The sequence below is a fragment of the Crassostrea angulata genome, chromosome 7 (assembly GCF_025612915.1).
Source record: "Crassostrea angulata isolate pt1a10 chromosome 7, ASM2561291v2, whole genome shotgun sequence".
NCBI lineage: Eukaryota > Metazoa > Mollusca > Bivalvia > Ostreida > Ostreidae > Magallana > Magallana angulata.
In genome coordinates, this window is record NC_069117.1 from 34486334 (window position 1) to 34509618 (window position 23285).

At 34.5% G+C, this 23285-nt stretch overlaps 1 protein-coding gene across 2 annotated transcripts; it reads left to right on the top strand.

Annotated features, from left to right (window-relative positions):
• Positions 1 to 7968: 7968 nt before the first annotated feature.
• LOC128155436 (PC-esterase domain-containing protein 1A-like) lies at positions 7969 to 22865 on the top strand. 2 transcript variants are annotated; one of them, XM_052817137.1, is made up of 6 exons: positions 7969 to 8092; positions 9659 to 9758; positions 9857 to 9936; positions 14715 to 14947; positions 16745 to 17100; positions 21982 to 22865. In XM_052817137.1, the coding sequence occupies exons 2-6, from the start codon at positions 9677 to 9679 to the stop codon at positions 22611 to 22613; spliced, it is 1383 nt and encodes a 460-aa protein (XP_052673097.1). In that variant the 5' UTR covers positions 7969 to 8092; positions 9659 to 9676; the 3' UTR covers positions 22614 to 22865. The 2 variants fall into 2 exon arrangements, with proteins under 2 accessions (XP_052673097.1, XP_052673098.1); XM_052817138.1 differs by lacking the exon at positions 7969 to 8092 and adding an exon at positions 8166 to 8285.
• The last annotated feature ends 420 nt before the right edge of the window (positions 22866 to 23285 follow it).

Consider the following 23285-nt stretch of genomic DNA (forward strand, 5'->3'; position numbering starts at 1 on the left):
CCTCCGTTTTTGGAGGATAGCATGGGTATATTTCAAAGGCTTCGTGCATATCTTTAATGAGAAAATGCAAGCACCAGACCATATGGGAATTAAAGTTAAGGAAATAAACTAATGATTGTATGCGGCGATTTGAAATTCTATGTATAGTATTTTCACAATATGCTTTGAAATAGTGTACTTCCTGTGTTCAGTTTTACAAATGACATAGACTATTTACATCCGTTTCATTTAATAAAAATCACAAACTAGTGATGTTTATTCCTCATTAAAACATTAATGAGTTCATTCACGTTTAGAGACACATAATAGATATCTTGATCTGCTATATTGTACATGTACAAAGTAAATGTTTGCATATATCTTAGGAACTTTGTAGCTCTTATTCTAATTAATTCACAGGTTATTAAGTATCATTTAAATTTAATCCCTTCACACAAAAAGACATTGTTATATTTTATTAATCAAAATGATACCATTTAAAGATATCAATTATCCTGAATATTGAAAAAAATGTGAGAGTCTTCACATAAAATATTTTTCTTTAAAATCAGCCCTGCAATTATTTAAAATTAAATATTTATTAAATATTATCAATAAATATAATTACTAATAGCTAAATAAGGTGATATTTTTATTGTCTAATAATTATATTTTATTAATAGTTAACTCCCTTTGTAAAAACAGAGTTAATTGCCCTTCATCTGAAAAGATCCACCAGGGGGCGCAAACATCTATCCTCCGTTTTTGGAGGATAAAATCTATCCTCCAAAAACGGAGGTTGCCTAGACCTGTTAAATATGGTGTCCGGATAGGGCCATTTGCGTTAGCGCGACATCGCGTTCAGGTAAACGAGACATCGCGCTAACACACAACACGCCGTCGCGCTAACGCAACTTTGCACAACACGCCGTCGCGCTAACGCAACTTTGCAAAACACGCCGTCGCGCTAACACACAACACGCCGTCGCGCTAACGCAACTTTGCATAACACGCCGTCGCGCTAACACACAACACGCCGTCGCGCTAACGCAACTTTGCACAACACGCCGTCGCGCTAACGCAACTTTGCAAGTTTCACAGTCTAGTAGGAAGTCGTGTCCGGAAATATCAGACTGCGCATGCTTAAATATGTAGGCATGCACGCAAGCATGGATGAAAAATAAATAAAATGTACTTTGAAATATATATATTATTTTCATTTATTATCAATGCATATGAATAAAATTATAGTTACTAGTGTGTCACTGTATAAGGATATGAATTATTATAAAATCTACCAATTGATACATATACCTTAAATATTTAATAAAATTCATTAAATCAACAATAATATATTCATGACACATAGGCGTCGGAACCGGTGGGGGGGGGGGGGGGAGCCCCCCCCCCTCTTTTTTTTGATAAGTTATACCTAACCATTAGGAACATAGCAGAATATAGGGTTCAGCCCCCCCCCCCACACACACACACTTTTTATCGCAGGAAACATAATTGTTCCGTAATGTACGTTTGAAATATTTAGAAGTTGGAGTAAAAGGCATAACCCCCCACCCCCACGGATTAGGATTTTCATGATCTTGGGAATTAGGTTTTTCTCTCTCAATATTTCTGAGGATCAGTCTAGCCCCCCACTTTCAATTTGCTTCCGACGCCAGTGTGACATGTTATATACCTGTAATTTTACATTTTAAAATTTCTTTGCTTTGGTAATATACAGAGCACCTAATATGAATTTGTGACATGTACATGTTATAAATTTATCATTGCTAAATTAATTAATTACATCAAATATTTAAGCTAAATTTATCAATTGGTAGATTTATTAATAATTTATATGCACTCTAGCATATCCTTATACAGTGACATACTAGTAACTATATTTTTATTCATATGTATTGATAATAATTGAAAATAATATATGTGCATATGTATTTCAAAGTACATTTTATTTATTTTTCATCCATGCTTGCGTGCATGCCTACATATTTAAGCATGCGCAGTCTGATATTTCCGGACACGACTTCCTACTAGACTGTGAAACTTGCAAAGTTGCGTTAGCGCGACGGCGTGTTGTGCAAAGTTGTGTTAGCGCGACGGCGTGTTGTGTGTTAGCGCGACGGCGTGTTATGCAAAGTTGTGTTAGCGCTACGGCGTGTTGTGTGTTAGCGCGACGGCGTGTTGTGCAAAGTTGTGTTAGCGCGACGGCGTGTTGTGCAAAGTTGCGTTAGCGCGACGGCGTGTTGTGTGTTAGCGCGACGGCGTGTTGTGTGTTAGCGCGACGGCGTGTTGTGCAAAGTTGCGTTAGCGCGACGGCGTGTTGTGCAAAGATGCGTTAGCGCGACGGCGTGTTGTGTGTTAGCGCGACGGCGTGTTATGCAAAGTTGCGTTAGCGCGACGGCGTGTTGTGTGTTAGCGCGATGTCTCGTTTACCTGAACGCGATGTCGCGCTAACGCAAATGGCCCTATCCGGACACCATAGTTAAACAACATCTTATTTTCAATCTTGTAGCAAAGAGCACACATGCCTACAGCAAGGCATGAGACTTTTCAGTTATGGCAAAGTTACACATAATTGAAAATCAAGCCCAACCCTTTTCACCCTCCTCCAGAAACAACAAGCATTACAAATTCAAATGACCTCACATGATTATATTTACATCTACCAAGCATAATTTCCTCTATTTCTTACGGAAACTTATAGTTCATTCATAGCTCTATAGAAACAGCCATACTGAAATCTACACGCCCTAATTATCGATTGGTCGAAATCTACAGCGTCTGAAAGTGACAGGACCGAAATTGACACGCCCTGTTTATGGATTGGTCTGAACCTACAGCGACCGTAGTAAAATCCCGGACTGCACGAAATAATCATGACGATGCCAGACTCAAAGTCTCACAGGCTGTTTCTTTAAGCTAACGTACTTTTGTACATTAACAGTAATTTAGTGATTTTTACTAACTTTTCATAATCAGTTTATTAATTAGTTAAAGAAAGATGTTAATATAAACAATAAAATGCTTTCTTTGATGATTCATGCTGGTTATGAAGGTAGCGGGTTATATATTTTCCTGCAATGTCGCTACCTTCTTATCCCGAATGAATCACCAAAGAAAGCATTGATTTTGCCTAGGTCGCTGTAGGTTCAGACCAATCGATAAACAGTCAACTACAGTCCTGTCACTTTCAGCCGCTGTAGATTTCGACCAATCGATAAATGGGGCGTGTAGATTTCATTCTGGCTGTTTCTATAGAGCTATGAATTAACTATTACTTTCCGTAAGAAATAGAGGAAATTGTAGTTCGTAGATGTAAATATATAATAATATTTAAATAAGGAATATCAAATGTCACAGTTGTTTTGAATAATTTATCTTTCCATATATATATAATTTATATATCCACTGATCCCTAGGACTTCGCTATAACAGTTTTTCTGTATTTACTAAAAAGGGGCGACGAGGAAACAGCATGGTCAAGTAATATAATTATGTCATTGGATGTAGAAATGGCCACATTGCAAATATAGTCCTTTTATAAACTATACTGTACCATAAATAGGCCTACTGATTTTGGCATATGTGCGAAATTGTGACGTCACAATGGCGAAATCAACGCCTCAAATAATTATGTTAATGGGCACTGTCACACCAAGTTGCGTCCCCACGGCGTGTAAAATTCATGGAATCGCCGTATGATCGCAAGGAAAATTCAAAAAAATTGTAGTTTTATTTGAAAATTTTACGATTGGAGATGTCACGGCGTCCTGACGGCGACCGATGCGTGTAACTGCGTTTCCACAGAGTTCTACATTGTACTTGGCGATTGACTGCGCTCTCGCTGAGTCTCCGCCGAGCGCTCATGACGTGGTAGGAGTTTTTACCGCGCGTCCACGGCGTGCTCTGCGTGCACAAGACGTTCGTTACTTCTTGGTAGGTTAATATTAATTTGTACAATTGTGTGGGAAACAAACAAAAATTTACAACTAGTAAATAAATGAATAAAAAAAAATGTTTTCTTTTTAAGAAAAAATGTAGCTGAAACGTAGCTACTTCTAAACAATTTGTGAAGGACTAGGACAAAACTCTTAGTAGTCAGGTCTACAAAAAAGATCCGTTATTAGTTTTTAGAAAACATAGAAAAGATGTGAAAACATCATAACCAAATGGCATGAATTCCATCTACGTCCATTGATACATGTAGGTCTTTGAATATTAGCAAATGCTACTTTTTACATAGTCATCTACATCCAGTTGGATAATTACTACACTGCTTGCTATTGTACAACAGCCATTGTTCGAGTTTTCGTGGTCTTGATGACAACGCTCTAGAAACGCCGTGGAACGCGGTATAAATGCAGAAGAAACGTCAAGAGAGCGCGATGAACGCAGCAACAGCTCTTTGGGGTCGCTGGAATGAAAAACAACTTGTTCAAACGCTGTGGATGCGCAGTGAGAGCGCGATAGAGACGCAGTGAGATCCCAAAGGTCTCCGCACAAGCGCTATTGATTTATCACTGCGTCTACACTGCGATTAGCTGCGTTTCTTGAGCGCGCCTACGGAGATCTCGTGGCGCTGTTGGAGATCTTACGGCGCTGTCACGGCGACCTCACTACGCCTCTACGGCGTGTTTATCAGAACGCAGAGCCACGGCGCGTACTTTGTGCATGTTCAAAGTGCGCGCGGTCACATGGCGTTCTAAAATGTTCAAGGCGATCCAACCACGACGGACGAAGATGCTTAAGGACGCAGCGGGATCGCCGTGAGGACGCAACTCCGGTGTGACAGGGGTTTTATGCTCTTTTGAAAGAATTAGTTTTAAATTTAATTCATGTTATCTCAAAGGGAAGATGTGAAATTCTTCCCCAGGAAATAAAACTTGACCAGAAACATTAATGCCAGGATTTGTGTTTCAATATGCATGTATTTGATCTTTGAAACATTTACCTTCACTACTAACACCGCTTATTGGGGATATGGGTTTTCACCGGGTTTTCATAAAATTATATTTTTCGAAGTTCAGTATCTGAAGTCGATGTACTGATGTACATTAACAGTAATTAAGTTAATTTCTACTACAGTTATTGCCAAGATCAAAGAGATGCCGCGGACATTATTCTCCAATATACCACGAACGTCATCAGTAAATTATCAGATCAGAAATACCTATTTGTCTCGCACTGATCATGAAAGTACAACTTCAAACTTTAAAATGTTTTAAAACCATGTCAGTTTCACGTGTTAGTTCCAGTCAAAACGATGTGTATCGCCTCTAGGCCTAATGATAATTTTAAGAGATCAATGCGGCTGTTCCTAGGACCTCCCCAGCACATTCTCACTGCGTGTTTTTACATAAAATATATAACGTGCAGTAGTAATAATCGTATAAATTTGCCTTTAAAATATAAGGAATATAACTCACAGATATTTTACAAAGAAGTGAAGAGAATTAAAAATCCAAAGATAAATTCTGTCGTCTGCATGCGATTCCTTTGATCGATACACATGTAAACATTACTAACAAAACCGTTGGGGTTACACGGAACAGCCTTCAAAATGACCTAGATCGTCTCTCTACAGGAGAAACGAACTGTAGAAATACTGGGCTGTTAGTAGAATAGAAATTAAGTTCTTGTTTTCGTGAATGTTGCAGGATAACCTCCTCGGTCTCGAAATGTTGTTTGAAATATAAAAGCCTCGGCTAACGCCTCGGCTCTTATATTTCAAAGCAACATTTCTCGACCTCGGAGGTTATTCTGCAACATTCACGATAACTCGTACTTTATTTCTTAAATAACTTACTTTTTACAATCAATTTATTTATTTGTTAAAAGAAAGATTTAAATTTAATCAATAAAATGTTTTCTTTGATGATTCATGCAGGTTATGAAGGTATCGATCATTGCAGAAAAAAAATGCATAACCGCTGTCTCGGGTTATAAACTTTGTTGGCAATGTCGCCACCTTCATATTCCTCATGAATCACCAAAGAAAGTGTTTTATTGTTTCAATACATGCTTAGTTAAACTAATTAAAGTGTAATGATATATCGATCCATTACACGCTCGTTGGTACATGAACTTTTTATATGTTTTTGGGGGGTGGGGGGGGGGGGGTGGAATGGGCAATATTCCTAACTTCTTTCAAACGCCAAGGACAAGTTGTCTCCTTCCAGAGAAGTTAAATTAAATATAATATTATATTAGAACATAGTAATACATGTTTCTAGTCTATTCTTTAAAAACTGCTGATCTATCTTATTAATGTATATATACATCCAATTTATAAACAGTTTGTTAATTTACATAAATGTTTTAATCATGCAAGTACTGGCATTGGTTAATACATATAAAATGTGTTATGTAATAATCTTGCAGAAAATTACTGATTTATTTTTGGAAAAAAAATAAGCTTTGGTTATTTTTATTTAATTATTTATTTTAATTATCATATGCATGTTATAGCTAAAATTAAATGCTATTTTTTATTTGCATTTTTTCAATAAACTATTCTCAGGTAATTGATAACAAATACACTTACATGTGAAAACAGACTATAGCCTCCTGATCACTCAGGTGTGAAAATCAAAATGTTGGCCAAGTGGGAATTGAGAATTTCAGAATGTTGGCTAAGTGGGAATAAACCGGAAATACACAATGTGTCATACATAGCCTACAGCCACCTACATCCCCCTTCCACTACCACTGTCAGGTATTGAACTAATAAGGAGCACGTACCTGACAAGCATTTGTACACTACATTTATGTATACACCCACTCAAATGTACCTATACACGTGGGACTTTGACACGCGAGTTGATGATTGAATTTTACCACTGTGACCAGCGCATTAATTTCCACTTTATATAAACAATATAAAACTACTCCATTCAATTTTAAGCATATAAACAACCCATGGCCGGAATTTTTCTCAGCCTTTACATAATTGGTTATGGTCTACATAAATTACACACGATATTTCATTTTTCATCATTGAATATTGTCTATTTTAATATTTTTTGATTTGTTTAAAGGAAAATCGGGGGTGCAAAAAACCCCCCTGTCAAAATACTCATTAAGAATACGCATATTTTCATCTCCTATATATTGTATTTATAATATCATCTCAGTTACGTAAAAAACATTGATCTATAAGTTACAGCTCAGGCCGGGCTTGTGGCTATTACGTGTATGGTTACGTAAGGCTACTATGAATTTTTCGTGAAAGTTCACTTCCCATCGCTAAAGAAATAATTTTTATTGTATGTACCTCTAAATTAGTTTCTATTTTTGTAAGAAATGCACAGTTTAGATTTAATGATCATCAAATGAAACCGTATGATAAAGATTTTACATGTGAATATCAATTTGTATTTGACAGCATAACGTTACGATGGTTTTATGTAATATAGTAAGGTCGCCGATAACGAATCTTGCAGTATGTGGACCAAAAATGTATATATAGACATTTTTTGAACTGACATTTCTTTAGTATGCCAACTGTTGTCAAAAGATACAGCTATAGTAGACTTGCTCAAGTCTTTATTTTGTTTTAATGTTTTTCTTTTTTTGAAATTATCTTGCAAATTTTACTGTGTGTCAGAACTCTCCACCAATTATAATACGTAGAGACGTGTAAACTCTATATACACAAGGCTTATCTGCCTCTAAATTAAATCTTTTTCCAAATTAAATTCTCTCTCTCTCTCTCTCTCTCTCTCTCTCTCTCTCTCTCTCTCTCTCTCTCTCTCTCTCTCTCTCTCTGACCGTTAACGTTAGTGTCTTTTCTCTGAGTTTCTAAGATGGATGGACTTGCAAAGATAACTGCTTCGACAGAGACATAGCCTAAATTCACGCTAAAAGAGGGTGTTTATTTTTGTAATTGTTTATTAAAACTTTGTGATTTGACATCAATTTTTAAATAATTTTATTTATAAAATATATTTATTATATAAGTGTATCCCATTCCAAAATAAAAATGAATTCGAACCTGTCACCCCTACCACCAGAATGGAATTGACCATTGAAGAAGGGTTATACATCCGGGCGGTAAATTTTGCAAACTACTCTGAGGCTGACAGAGACCGCGAAGGTAAGAAACAACAGTACAAAACAGTTACAAAGTATTTTGATGAACTGAACATGGGAACAGTTGCAGAGAAAATGCCGGCGTTGATCTATTCTTGATTATAGTTGATCTTGGACCTAGCGAGGAGTCAGATCAGATACCTCTCATGCAGTCTCAGGGATGCTTGAAAACTGCAGGGCTTAATTGACCCTCTTTGGTACAGGGTTACCCTTTATGGATTTTTTTCGTCGAAAATTGCTCTTTCGGGAAAAATAGTTTAACATATTTGGCCCGATGCAAGTTAGCAAAAAACAAAACTTCTACACAGTTTTCTTGATTTTTAGGCCTATATGCCCCCCCCCCCCCCCCAAAAAAAAGAATAAAAAATTAGCACATCTTTTATAACACAATACAAAACAGTTATTTTGGGAATTTTTCAATTAGACCCTCGTCCTAGACTGTAATTCTTGTCTCCCCAGTGGAATTTCACTTTCCCACACTAGTAATAATGAATGATTCTATAAGTATCAATTATTTTTAATTTTTTTTTATTTTACTGAGCATTTAATTTGAGGTTAGGCCAAAAAAATTATATGTGTGTTTCCTATTTCATCGAATTTTAAAATAGGGTAGGTAGGTCGGCTTAATTATGATCATATATGGGAATGAAGTAAAATGATGCATTCCTTATTAATTATTTAAGGATATTGTGTTAATGTTTTCAATGGAATAAAAGAAAACTAATGCATAAAAGAATCTTTGAAATTGCATCATGTGAGACCTTCGATAAGTTGCTAATATGTCCCTGGTTGTAAATAAACTTAATAAACTACATGTATCATATTATAGAAAGTATATTGAAAATGAAATTTAAAGATAATGAAGTAAAAAAAAAAGCATCCATAACTCGTACTGCTCTGACAACAACTGTGGAACTTTTTTTTTTTCAATCACTATACATTAAGAGAGCTAGAACCTAAGATTATAGTATACTGTGTTAATGGCCTAAAATCAAGAAGTGGAATGGAAAATCTATATGCTTTTTTTAAAGACAGAAACCAATACCTGCCCTATAGGTCAATTCTTTTGTTAATATATGCAATTGATCCTTTCTAAAACTAATTTTAATTAAATTTTGTTTCAACACTTAATAAGTACTTCTTTCTTATTATTTTGGGTAGAGGATGCATTTTCACTTATTCACATTCAAATGCACAACAATCAAATTATTCTTTTGAACTATCTACTTATATAGAGATCTGAATGGTCTGCATGTTTTATAGATAATCCTGATTGACAAGCTGAGGCCTGTTAGTAAGACTGGACCCTGCATTTGCTCACAGAAAATCGGGTTCCCTGATTTGTGTCTGATCTGGGTCTACTAAGCGTCAGCCTGTGGATTACTTTGGGTCAGCCCTGGTAGACCCCGATCAGACACAGACCTGGATTTTGGTTGGGGTCTGCTTTCTCTTAAATTGTGTTGCTTAGTAGTTAGTACTGTAGATTAGAATGCAATATCTTAAAGAAAGTAAAATCTTCTTTAAGTGGTGGATTAAAATGATGATCATTGTTGTTTTTTCAAATTTTCAGAAAGACATACCATTCGTAATGATTATGGCTGACATTTTCCTCAGAGAGGATATCATTAAACTTCTAAACAACAAGTTTGTCATCATTATAGGTGACTCAAGTAAGTAATTAATGATTACATATATATATGATGATACATTATTGACAAATTAACCACAATTTCAAGTTCTTCAGCCATTTTCCTTCTGTTTAACCTAGTTCAAAGAGCAATCTATAAAGACATGGTGATGCTGCTGCAGAGAAACCTGTACTTAAAAGACAGACATCTCAGAAACAAGGCAAGTGAACAATTGAAGACTACTAAGTACTATAAAGCCCAATAAATTATTTGGAGATAATAACGGTTAACATTTTAAACCTACTATAGGGGAGAATTTCCTCCTTACCAACTTGACTAAGGGGGAAATTTTGCGTAAACGACATTTTCTCATGTAAAAAGTGATTTTACAATTTATTTCATATTGCATTTTACGATTATTTATTTACATGACTGCTAGTTTTCAATTTATACAGCTTGTGTTGCTGTAATCAGATAAAAATTATATGTAAATATTTTTAGCTCACTGAGATGAAGTCGGGGAGAGCTTGTGCTATACCCCCAGGCGTTAGCATCCGGACCTTGTTAAAGTTTTTGTTACAGGTCCTGTATCTAAGTTATTACTGGTCCTAACTTCACCAAACTTGCATGAATGATGCTATGGTATGATATTGTAATGTATGACACTGTATCTTCCATCATATAAAATATGATATTGTATCGTAGTTATTACTTGTCCTAACTTCACCAAGCTTGCATTGATGGTGCCTCTTATGATACTGATGCACCTGATAGACTTGAATGCTGAATCTGAGCCATAGGTTTTGAATGCTGGATGAGGTTTAGTTTTTGGAAGAGGTTACATGTTTAATAGATAGTATTAATAGTACTATTTCAATTTTGCATAGTTGATTTAACTATGATATAAATGAATCGAAGAGGTAGCTTCAGATGCACAGCCTGATCTCCATTATCATAGATGCTGAAAAAAACACTACCCCACTCAAACTTTCTTCATAGATGTGTTTGTTGTGAAATGATATATCCTGATTCTTATGATATAGTATTGTATGATATGATACGCTATAGTTTTATATGATACAATATTATAATTTATATTACATCATAAAAAATTATATGATATATTTTATCAATTTTTTTGTACATTATGATATGATGTTGTATCATAATATTGTTATGTATAGACATTAGTATTGTTTATTATGATACAATATTGTATAATATGATAATTTATTATACCCCCGCTCAGAAGGAGAGGGGGTATACTGTTTTACCCTTGTGTGTCTGTCTGTCTGTCTGTCTATTCGTTTGTCTGTCCGTCCGTAACAAAAATTTCTGTCGCATTTATCTCAGCAACTATTTATCGCAGATGCTTGAAATTTTTACACAGTCTTTGTTAAGGCATGGCATATGGTGGGATATATTTTTGTACCAATCGGACGTCAACTTCCTGTTAAATGACGACTTTGCTTATTTTTTAACCAAAATTTTCTAACAAATTTGCGTCAAAGATTTCTCAGCAACTATTTATTGCAGATGCTTGAAATTTTTACACAATATTTATTTAGGCATGCCATATCGTGGGACATATTTTTGTACTGATCGGACGTCAACTTCCTGTTAAATGACGACTTTGTTTATTTTTAGCAAAAATTTTCAAACAAATTTTTGTCAAAGAATTCTCAGCAACTGTTCATCGCAGATGCTTGAAATTTTTACACAGTATTTGTATAGGCATGCTATATCGTGGGATATATTTTTGTAACAATCAGACATCAACTTCCTGTTTAATGAGTACTTTATTTATTTTTAGCCAAAATTTTCAAACAAATTTCTGTCAAAGATTTCTCAGCAACTATTTATCGCAGATGCTTGAAATTTTAACACACTATTTGTTTTGGCATGCCATATTGTGGGATATATTTTTGTACCAATCAGACGTCAACTTCCTGGTAATGACGACTTTGTTTATTTTTAGCCAAAATTTTCAAACAAATTTTTGTCAAAGAATTCTCAGCAACTGTTTATCGCAGATGCTTGAAATTTTTACTCAGTATTTGTATAGGCATGCTATATCGTGGGATATATTTTTGTACCAATCAGACATCAACTTCCTGTTAATGAGTACTTTATTTATTTTCAGCCAAAATTTTTAAACAAATTTCTGTCAAAGATTTCTCAGCAACTATTTATCGCAGATGCTTGAAATTTTAACATGCTATTTGTTTTGGCATGCCATATTGTGGGATATATTTTTGTATCAATCGGACGTCAACTTCCTGTTAAATAATGACTTTGTTTATTTTTAGCCAAAATTTTCAAACAAATTTTCATCAAAGATTTCTCAGCAGCTATTTATCGCAGATGCTTGAAATTTTAACACTATTTGTTTAGGCATGCCATATTGTGGGATATATTTCTGTACCAATCGGATGCCAGCTTTCTGTTAAATGTCGACTTTGCTTATTTTGCATATTCACATCAGAGCGGGGGTATCACTAGTGAGCATTGGCTCACAGATATCTTGCTATATATAATTGTATCACATAATATTGTTTCAAATGATATTGTAAAATGTAATTTAATATCTTTTGATACGATATTGTTTAATTTGATATTGTGTTATAAATATATTGTATCATATTGTAAAATAATATTGAGGCATATGATAAATATTGTATAATATGATATTGCATTGTTTAACATATTACTGAACCACATGATATTGTATCATATGATACAGTGTCGTATCAAATCATGTTGTATCATATGCCATAATATCATATAATATCTCATATAAGATACAGTATCATACAATACAATATCATACTATAGCATACAATATAATATCATATGTTACAATATGCAACTATATGCACAATATGCAACAGGCATTCATACCGTAATGTCGCGTGTATAACACACACTTTTTTTCAGCCAAATTTGATCAAAAGTGGGGATGCGTGTTGTACATAGGACAAAAATTGTACCCCATTTTTTCAAGCTGTGATTCTTGATACCACGGGAGTAGTGACTGCCGATATAGCGTGTTATGCAAATTGAATGAGTGTATACTAAATTTATTGCATCAGAAATACCTTATTCTTAGTTTTTTTTTCATGTATTGAAATATTTATCCTCTCTTGACACTCTTTCTTGCATCAAACAAGTTACGTACACATTATAGATGCACATTTATTATTATGGGGGGATGATTCGTTGACAAATATACAAAACACTGAAATTTTCAAGACAGTACAAATTTTTTTGAGTGAATGTGGTCGTTTTTCAAAAAATGTTTGAATTTATAAGGTGATATTATATATGCAGTAGATTGTTTATTCATGTATATTTATGTGTATTCAATATATTCGATATTTTAATATATTTAATGTATGGTGATATTTATAAAATTTCATTACTAGGAGAGGACTATCTAAGTATTAGAACTTGTGTCTTATCCTTTTGATTTATTCAATAAAATATGTTCAATTCAATTCAAATTCATTCATCAAACAAGTTTAAATATCGCCAATGTATTCGCCATTACGTAAGCAGCCACTGTTGACTCGGCGCGTGGTCAATGTTTGTTTAACTATTTCCGGTGTCAGAAGCATGCACCTGTCTCGTGTCGGACTTCACAGGGTGTTTTCAAGTGCATGTAGATAAGCAATTATTCTGATTTTATTAAACTTAATATTACTTTGTGTCCAATTATGCAGTTATTTTATAAACGTTATTGCTTTACATAGACACTGCTAAAATTACATCGATCATTTGTACGACTGGATAATGACGATATACGACATACATACGTTTCTTCACAATGTTTATTTAAACAACAATCAAAGGGTTTGACTTTACGTAATCAATTAAATCATTTCTTTTGATGTTGTTTTGGTTTATATCTGCAAACATTATCACTTTTAAGCACTAAGCTCGGTTGCCGTTCTTCTCTACGTATGATGATCTTCTACTTCTCCTATGTTGTAAGAAACTCATTACGAAGTGTCAAATGATATTTGATACCGCCCATGTAAATCATGCTGTTCTTTTAAAGTAAAATTGTAGAAACTTTGACTCTATATCGCTTAGGCCATGTTCTGATGACGAAGTTACAGTTATTACGCTTAGGTTATAAAATTATCATTAAACATCGATAGTTATTTGGGGAAATGGCGGCCGTCAATCTTCATCGTCTGTGCTATGTTCCGATCACAAAATTAAAGAAATTGAGCATGGATTATAAAATTAACACGCAACATCGATAGTTTTGGGGGAAATGGCGGCCGTTGGTTTTGCTATTTTTTGGGTGTGTGTTATACATAGGACCTGCTGTTTTTTCGCCATTTTTTTGTCAACTTTGGGGGTGCGTATTATACACGAGTGCGTATTATACACGAGACATTACGGTACTCCTGGCATCAAGAAACATTGGATGAAAAATTTTGTTCCTATGTATAATATCACCCTACAATTTTGATCAAGTTTTTGCTGAAACAAATTGTGTATTATAGATGACACTGTACGGTAACGCAAGTTTTTGTGTGCTGTAAATTACAGCTTTTAAACACACACGGACCTGTAGCTCCCAGGTTGTCTTTCTAAATTTTTCCAGACCGGGAGCTGCAGAAAATGAAATTTGAAATTAGAAATATGGTAATAAAAATAGGATTGAGGTATTTAAGAAATCTGCTTCTCAGATAGAACAAATACCTTTTCTCAATATATTGCACATTTGATGGTTATAGCATATTCCAATACCATTGTTCAAAAAATGAACTGGTTTATTTTTAAAACCAAAAGAATATATAATAATAATGGCAAGATATTAAAGGGGTACTTGGTAGCCAGCTGTGAAAAAGATTACAACCTCATTAGCTTGTGCACTTGGTACTTTGAAACCCTATAAAGTACTGATGTTCACCAAAGTAAATGATATTGGTATATTTTGCCACCCTTGGTATATTGATAATCAGGTACTTTATTCTGTTTTAGGGTGAAATGAGTTTTGAAAGAGATGAATTAATTGAAGGTGGACGAAAAGGAAAGATGAGTAATGGAGTGAATTACAGAGAAATTCGCCAGTACCACAGGGAAAATCATCTGATTCGGTTTTATTTCGTTACACGTTGCTACAACACATATGTGGAATCTATTTTGTCAGATCTTAGTCATGACCCTAAACCAGACATCATCTTAATGAACTCATGCCTATGGGACATCAGCAGGTCAGTTTTGAAAATTTATCCAAGTTTGAGAAAAACTGATTGTTTTCATGCGAACAGGATAAAGATGAATGAGGATATGCAGGAATCATCATGTAATATTAATAAACACGAAAAAAAACCCATAAAATAATGTTTATCCAGCATTATTATCAGTACCACTTTGGTGTGCTTTTTTGATAGCATCACGATGAATTCTGTCAGCTATGTCAAGCATGAACACTGCTTGCTGCTGGAGTTAAAACTATGATTGGTAAACTTGTTTTCTCTCTGTCTCTCTCTCTCTGTATGTAGGTGTTAAAAGCATAGTCTCAAGCCATGGTCCAGAGTATGCTTAGCTCTCCTAGATGAGAGAGGATTGTACGATGGCATTAAACAAAAAAAAAAAACTTGCATGTGCTCATTTTTGTAAATAAATTTATTATATACCCATCAATTTTCCCTTCTTGAAGTCGATACTGTCAATTTTACAGAGTGTGATCAGATTTTCAGGATCACCCGCTTTACGTCTCGTTTGATCTGATGATCTGCGCCTTGCAACTTGACGTGATTCAACCCTTTGGAGCAAGTTACTGTTAAAATAATATATATATATATATATGTAAAATATACCTGTATTACTTACTTACTTACCAGTCAAAGTGATAGTCAATTATGTTCTGTATGTAAGTCACAAGTACTGAATCAGTTAAATTCGTGGGGAACAATTTTCGTGGATTGTGGGTTTATTGCTTATTAGTGGGGATGTAATTTCAGGGATGCGTAGGTTTTCAGCTTCAGTAAGAAAACTCTTTGAAAATTTGTTATCTTTGAGGATGTAAATTGGTGAGAGAGGGCTACCCACGAATACAACAAAATTGAGCCACCATGTATTCTAATGTTTCCACAGCATACTCTTTCGAAAAATACCCAGATTCCAACAGTACCAAGTAATCTGGTGGATTTTTTATTCTCTGATAAATAGGTCTGTCTGTGCATAATTTAGTGTGCACCAGAAGCCGATCAGCAGTAAGCTGAATCCACCAATAAAAAGGTTTGAGGTTTAGGTGCAGGTATTGTTTATGCATGACGTAGATGACAGAATTGAACGTGACGCTATCGGGAAAAGCACACAAAAAATGGTATGATGATAATCAAGCATGTGTATTTGTATATTACTCCTCGCTATAACCTTAACAGGTTGCAATGTCTCAGAGTATTTATTCATAACGTTTAAAAATGTATGGTGATATACAACACAGCAATCAAAACAAAGCATGAATGATGTTTAAAATGAATCTGTCACGTTCATTTAATGCTTGTAAATAATTACAAATGTATTTGAAACTTTACATATACAACATCGAGTCTGCATTCATTCCATTTTATCCATGTCAATTTAAATTAATAATATTTAGATTATATGTAAGGAATGAAACTTAAATCTGTTTTTGCCGTAGCAGAAAAAATACTAATTATTTATAGCATATGTTATTCTAAATAACCAAACAGCTAATCAAACTTGTTCACTAATTGATTCATCTATTGTTAAAAAAGAAACTGGTTGAAGTTAACAATTTGAACTTAAATTTTGGGTACATATAATTACCCAACAAAATGACTAAAGATTTCATTTAAGACTGGGAGCTACAGACCTGCAGCAAGTTTATGGTTCCTTGTACCAATAGATCAAAATACTGAAATATATATGCTATATTAAACTGTTCAGCTATCAGATCATTCATGTGATGAACATATGTAAATGATCTTCTTGAATCAAAACCAATTAATGTTTTGGCATAATTCTGTTTTTTATTGTAGATATGGAAAAAATGGCGTTGAGGAATATAAAACAAATATGGTTCGTCTGTTTGATCGTTTTAAGGAGACTTTGTCACCAGATTGCCTTGTTATCTGGAATGCCACTCTTCCTATTTCAAAGAATATAAGAGGTGGTTTCTTGATCCCTGAAGTGGAGTTTATGAACAGTACTCTGAGACTGGATATTCTTGAGGCAAATTTCTTTGCTCACCAGGTTGTTATTTCTCATGGATATGACCTACTGGATCTTCATTATTATATGCGGAATCAATTGCATCGCAGAGCGGCAGATGGAGTTCATTGGGATCAAACTGCTCATCGTCGCATGACAAATTTACTGTTATCCCATATTTCAGGTAAACATTAATGGTACTGTAATACTCAGTATAAACACTTGTTTAATATATATACCGTATTTTTCGGAAATTAGGTCTATACTTTTTTTTCCATGACACGTGGACATCCTTATTTATTGCTCCGACCTATTTATGTTCATAAATTCATGCCAACCTCTATTAAGTCATGAGAGTTTACTATAATACCGCTAAATTTCTGTCTAAAAACCATTTGCATTTTTATCAATATACTGTAGTAATTTATCATAACAAATTAAATGTGAATTAATTTATTTCTTACATTTTTTACTTCAATTGCTAAGACTAATTCATCTTTTGATCATTATAACATGCTGTCATGCATTTTGATTGTGTGCTTACAATAAACAGGAAACCGATTTCACATGGTAAAAGTAAAATGATAAACGTACAAAAGGTAATTATGGGGTGAAAACATTGTCAGGTAGTTATGAAAAAGCGATTTGTTTTTATAATAGAATGCATGTACAAGTTTTTTTTCTGTAGATACAAAATAAAACTTGAGATGAAATCCTAACGAAGTGTCTCTGAAATTAGTCTGGGTAGGGCCTACATGTTTATACACAGTTAAACTCTCTGCCTGTGCCACTCATGCCCGCAGGCTCTGAAAAGATCAGAGGGTGACCTATGTGTTATATATACTCGGTAAAAAGTCACACAGAGGTGTGAACAATTATCATGATTATGTACAAATTGTTTAAGTACGATATATGACTAAAAGTTAAAAAGTTAAACTGACCAAAAATCTTGAAGAATAATTGCAATGACGATAAATGGACGGTAACATTAGCGGGTGAAATGAAATCTCCAGTGAATTAATTCGTATGTTACTTTAGACTCAAGCAAACAAAAAAAGATGAGACTTAAATGGTGGGGGTGGTCAAATTTTAACATAGGAAATAAATTTATCATATTTACATTTGTTGATTCTCAGTTGTTTAGACTTTGGACCTGGATAATTCTTGGGCCAAACAAGGGGTTCAAAATTTGATATAGGTTAATATTTATATGAAAAGTTATTTAAGATCATTTTGAGAATGACAATGGTCAAATTTGATATAACTATATCATCTAGTTACTAAGGTGCCCAACATTAAGAATAGAAAATTTTGAAAATCTGTTAAAACAGGATCATTTTTACTCATTCTTTATCCCGGTATTTTGGATATGACTTCATTAAGTTGATTTAATAATGTCTAGTGTTGCTTATATGAGCTATGTTGCCCATGGGCCTCTTGTTTATTATTGGAGGCACTGTAGCTCCCAGGTTGTCCATCCGAATTTTTTCAGACCGGGAGCTACACACCTGCAGCTAAGGTAGATTCAAATACAGAGCCTGATCTCCATTATCCCGGATTCTAAAAAACTCCTACCTCACTCAAACTAGCTTGATAGATGTGTTTGTAATGATATAACATGATTCATATAATCATCCAACAGGTTGAGGTGATGCATATATTTGCTCTGCAAGCCTTGCAGATATATACACCATTATATAAATAGTGCCTGTTTGGGAGGGTAACAGTTGAAATTGACACCCCGAGGAAACCATTGTCAACCGACACGAAGCGGAGGTTGACAATGGTTTTCGAGGGGTGTCGATTTCAACTGTTATCCTCCCAAACAGGCACTTTTTATTTTATCATACTGAATGTCTTAAATTTTTGAGAATATTTTTACTACTTTTATATAGAAATGACATGAATTCTACGTCGAACCGTACGCGCATGTAACAATTCGTTGTGTTACCCGTTGCTAAGTGTGTTGCTAACGCTGAGGGTAATAGAACGGATTATCAACTGCGTCTAAACCAATCAGATTTCAGTATTTAACATGAAAGTATAATAATCCAACTTGTTAGATAAAGCTAATGTAAAATCACACAATATAGATACCCTCTTAATAAGTATCTTTTATTTTGATTTATTTACATGGAATTTTATGATAATTATGATGATTTTTTGATAAATTGTATTGCAATATAAATCTTGTAGGTAATTTGGAGTGATATTTATTCAAACTAAACATGATAAATAGTTTTTTTAGCTCACCTGAGCTGAAAGCTCAAGTGAGCTTTTCTGATCACCTTTTGTCCGTCGTCCGTCTGTCCGTCCGTCCGTCTGTCCGTCTGTAAACTTTTTACATTTTAAACTTCTTCTCTAAAACCACTTATCCAATTTCAACCAAATTTGGCACAAAGCATCCTTATGGGAGGGCGAATATAAATTGCAGAAATAAAAGTCCGATCTGTATTCAAAGCGGAGAAAACCTTGAAATTGTAGAAAAAGGGGGGTGCATTTTTAAAAATCTTCTTCTCAAGAACTACCAAGGCAAATTCAACGTAGTTCAGCATAAATTATCCTTATGGTAAGGAAAATATAAATTGCAAAAATTAAGTGGTAATTCTGTTTCAAATCTGAGTTATTACGAAAATAATAATAAAGGAAAGGCGTGTTTCAATCAGTTTAATAGGTTCGGGTTCGGCATACAATAAAATGGGTAGACAAGACTTGGCCTGGGTAAAACAAAATATTAGCAGTTATTAATCTGCCAATCTCATTAAAATTTCAGGATATTTGATGGACTAGTATATTTGTATTCGCTGTAAATATTGCTGCAAAATAATGCGTATTTGGAATTGACGATTGCCGATCAGCCCCGGCTTTTATTTTGCCACGGCCCGGGTTTGCATACCCATTTTACCAAGACTCGTATTCCATACTTCTAAAACGAGGTTCTTTGTTTAAAGCAGCCATGACATTATACGAAAAAGGTTCGATCTGACTATGATGAATTTGCTTGTTGTGCAACAGTTCGCGTATGAAGGGAAATTTTGAAACATGCAAAATATATTGGTGCCGATTTTGTGAAATAAATTGAGGCTAGATATTTCAATGCGTTGACAGTTTGCACACATGACGTTGGTGCTAGCTTGTTCTAATTTTCGTTTCGTTTTAATTATTTATGCTTTGTTACCTGGAAACTATCGTCTGTATTTCGTGATTTTTACGTATTAAATCAAACAGAGAATTCGTTAAATCAAACAGTTAACTGTTTACCTGCGCAAATTAAGCAAAATCTGATGTAGGGGTAGGTGCCTACTGAAATACAATTTATTCTATCGGTAATTCGGCATTATCTTTTGCGTAATGGCAGATTAATGCAATAGGTTTTGTTGAGATGCTCGGCATTTTCTCGAGTTTATTCAGTTTAAATAGAGTTTGATATCGCTGACGGAAATATGTAGGTGTATACATGTAATATATATATGAATAATTTCGAAAAAATAAATTGTGTTCTTTATTTGTTATACATGTAGTGCATGTTTCTTGTGTTTAATTGTTTACAGTTTCTATTTACTAACCATATTTGAGTGTTAAGCTTCGAATTATAAGCAAGATACAAAGATTTGCTCACAATTCTATGTTTGTACACATATCTTAAAAACTAAAGATTAAAAAAGTAAAAAATTTGTCAATATTTATTAAGAAAATTTTCAAAGTCTGTTCTTCCAGAAACCAACGTATTGTAAACTTAACCTTTTTAGCTCACCTGAGGGTGGGGCCACAATGGGGGGTCGAAGTTTAACAAATGAATATATAGAGTAAATCTTTAAAAATCTTCTTCTCAGAAACTAATCAGCCAGGAAAGCTAAAACTTGTGTGAAAGCATCATCAGGTAATGTAGATTCAAATTTGTAAAAAATCATGACCCCCGGGGGTAGGGTGGGGCCACAATGGGAGATTGAAGTTTAACATAGGAATATATAGAGTAAATCTTTAAAAATCTTCTTCTCAGAAACTAATCGGCCATGAAAGCTGAAACTTGTGTGGAAGCATCCTCAGGTAGTGTAGATTCAAAGTTGTGAAAATAATAACCCCTGGGGGTAGGGTGGGGTCACAATGGGGGTCGAATTTTAACATATGATTATATAGAGTAAATCTTTAAAAATCTTCTTCTCAGAAACTAATTAGCCAGGAAAGCTGAAACTTGTGTAGAAGCATCCTCAGGTAGTGTAAATTCAAATTTGTGAAAATCATAACCCTGGGGGTAGGTTTGGGCCACAATTGGAGGTCGATGTTTTACATAGGAATAAACAGAGTTAATCTTTAAAAATCTTCCTCTCAGAAACTAATCAGTCAGGAAAGCTGAAACTTGTGTGAAAGCATCCTCAGGTAGTGTAAATTCAAAGTTGTGAAAATCATGATCCCCAGGGGTAGGGTGGGGCCACAATGGGGGTCAAAGTTTAACAAAGGAATATATAGGGTAAATCTTTAAAAATCTTCTCAGAAACTAATCAGCCAGATGATTCTTTATAATTGTTAAGACTTTGGCCCCAGGACAATTCTTTGGCCTCACGAGAAGGTTCAGAGGTTGATGTACGTTTATATCCCATATATAAACTATTGTTAAGGATCTTTTTGAGAACTGCAATACTCAACATATGATATGACTATAAAATCATCCTGTTAGAAAAGGGACCAATGATTATAAACATAAGAATATCCAGGGGAAAATGGATTTTATTTATACAGGATCTACATGTATTATTGTACATTGTCCAGATAGTTTGTATTATGACTCCATTAAGCTGATTTTACCATACCTATTGTTCCTCAGGTGAGCGATGTGGCCCATGGGCCTCTTGTTATAGTAACAAGCACCAGATTAATCAACGATAAAGCTTAATTGCCACACAAAATGTTGAATCACTGTCAGCTCTGCTTGAATTGCTACCATCATTGATAATAATGCCAGTTAATGTAATACACAGAAGTATGTGTATCTCTTGTTACAGCAAATTAGACCTAACAATACTCTATAATACCGCCATTATCTGTCTTTTATTTTTAATTAATCTAGAGGCTTGGCGACAGAAACTTCCAGGTCGATCAGAGAGCATGAAAAAGTTAATTATACAAGAAGAGAGTGGTAAACTCCAACATACATATGGCCAAGAGCAACGAAGAGGTGCAGTAGAATTACCAATGTTTGACAATGCAGGTGTAGGACTGCGAGAACCAGTGCAAAATTACCGCTCTCCTGTCAGCAACCTGTACGCTAATCCTAGATACTTTAGGGATGCCAACAACAACCCGTCATCTGCAACAGCCCCAAATCCAGACTCTCAGTATAGGCACAAAAGATCATTCTCCAACAGAAGAGGAGTAGAGGAAGAATCAAATTACAACAAATGCAAAAGGTTCTGTAGAGAAGAGAACTTTTATCCCTTGGACACAGAAAAGACAGGCAATCAAGAAAACAACAATGTCACATCTCAATTCCATCATGATCCACGGCTGCCAGAAGGTGACAGATTTCACGTTTTGGACAGTAATGCCAATGTGTGTTCTGCTTCTACTTATGCATGGAAACCTTACAGTGAGCAAGCTGCTTCCCAATATGGGAAATCAAGTGGAATGGGCAGAAGGCAGAATCCCTATCAAAGACGAAATGCTCATAACAGAAAATGTCACAATAGCAAATATGTGTAATATTTCAAGTACAAACAGTAGGTGCTTCAAGATTATCAATGGAAGTTATTTCTGGATGCCAGATAGCATTGTAAGGATGTTTAACTGATATTGAAGATTAGGGGATGAGTGGATTCAGGGGGACCCCCCCCCCCCTCCATTTCAGTATAAGAAAAGAAACCAAATAGTTTTATCTTCAGTTTTGATGTTAAGCAACAATTTAGAATAAAAACTTTTCAATTTGCTTTAAAATAAATGTTATGATATAAAGTCTTGTTTGATTGTTTATATTTTGTTTCTACCAATTAATAAAAAATTTGGTCAATGATCAGGACATCCAAGTATTGAAGAGAATGCAACCTTGGATATAAATGTAGATTCAATATTCAATATTTTTAAAATAGTGGCCCCTAGAATATTATATTAAGAACCCAAGATGGGTTCAAGGTTTAACAGAGAAGTATTATTATATTAAAGTTTTACAGCGGAAAATCATCTTGGTTTGTAGCCATTTGTTTTTTTGATAAAGATGAAAATAATGGGTGGGCCATAGTAAAATAGAGTACTTAATATGCCTGTCAATACATTGATTATAATAGCTTTTGTTTGCACATATCACATGACAGCATTTTTATCGAGTGTATTCATTGATCAAGTGAGTAAGGTTATAAAACGTCACACAAGTTCACGTTA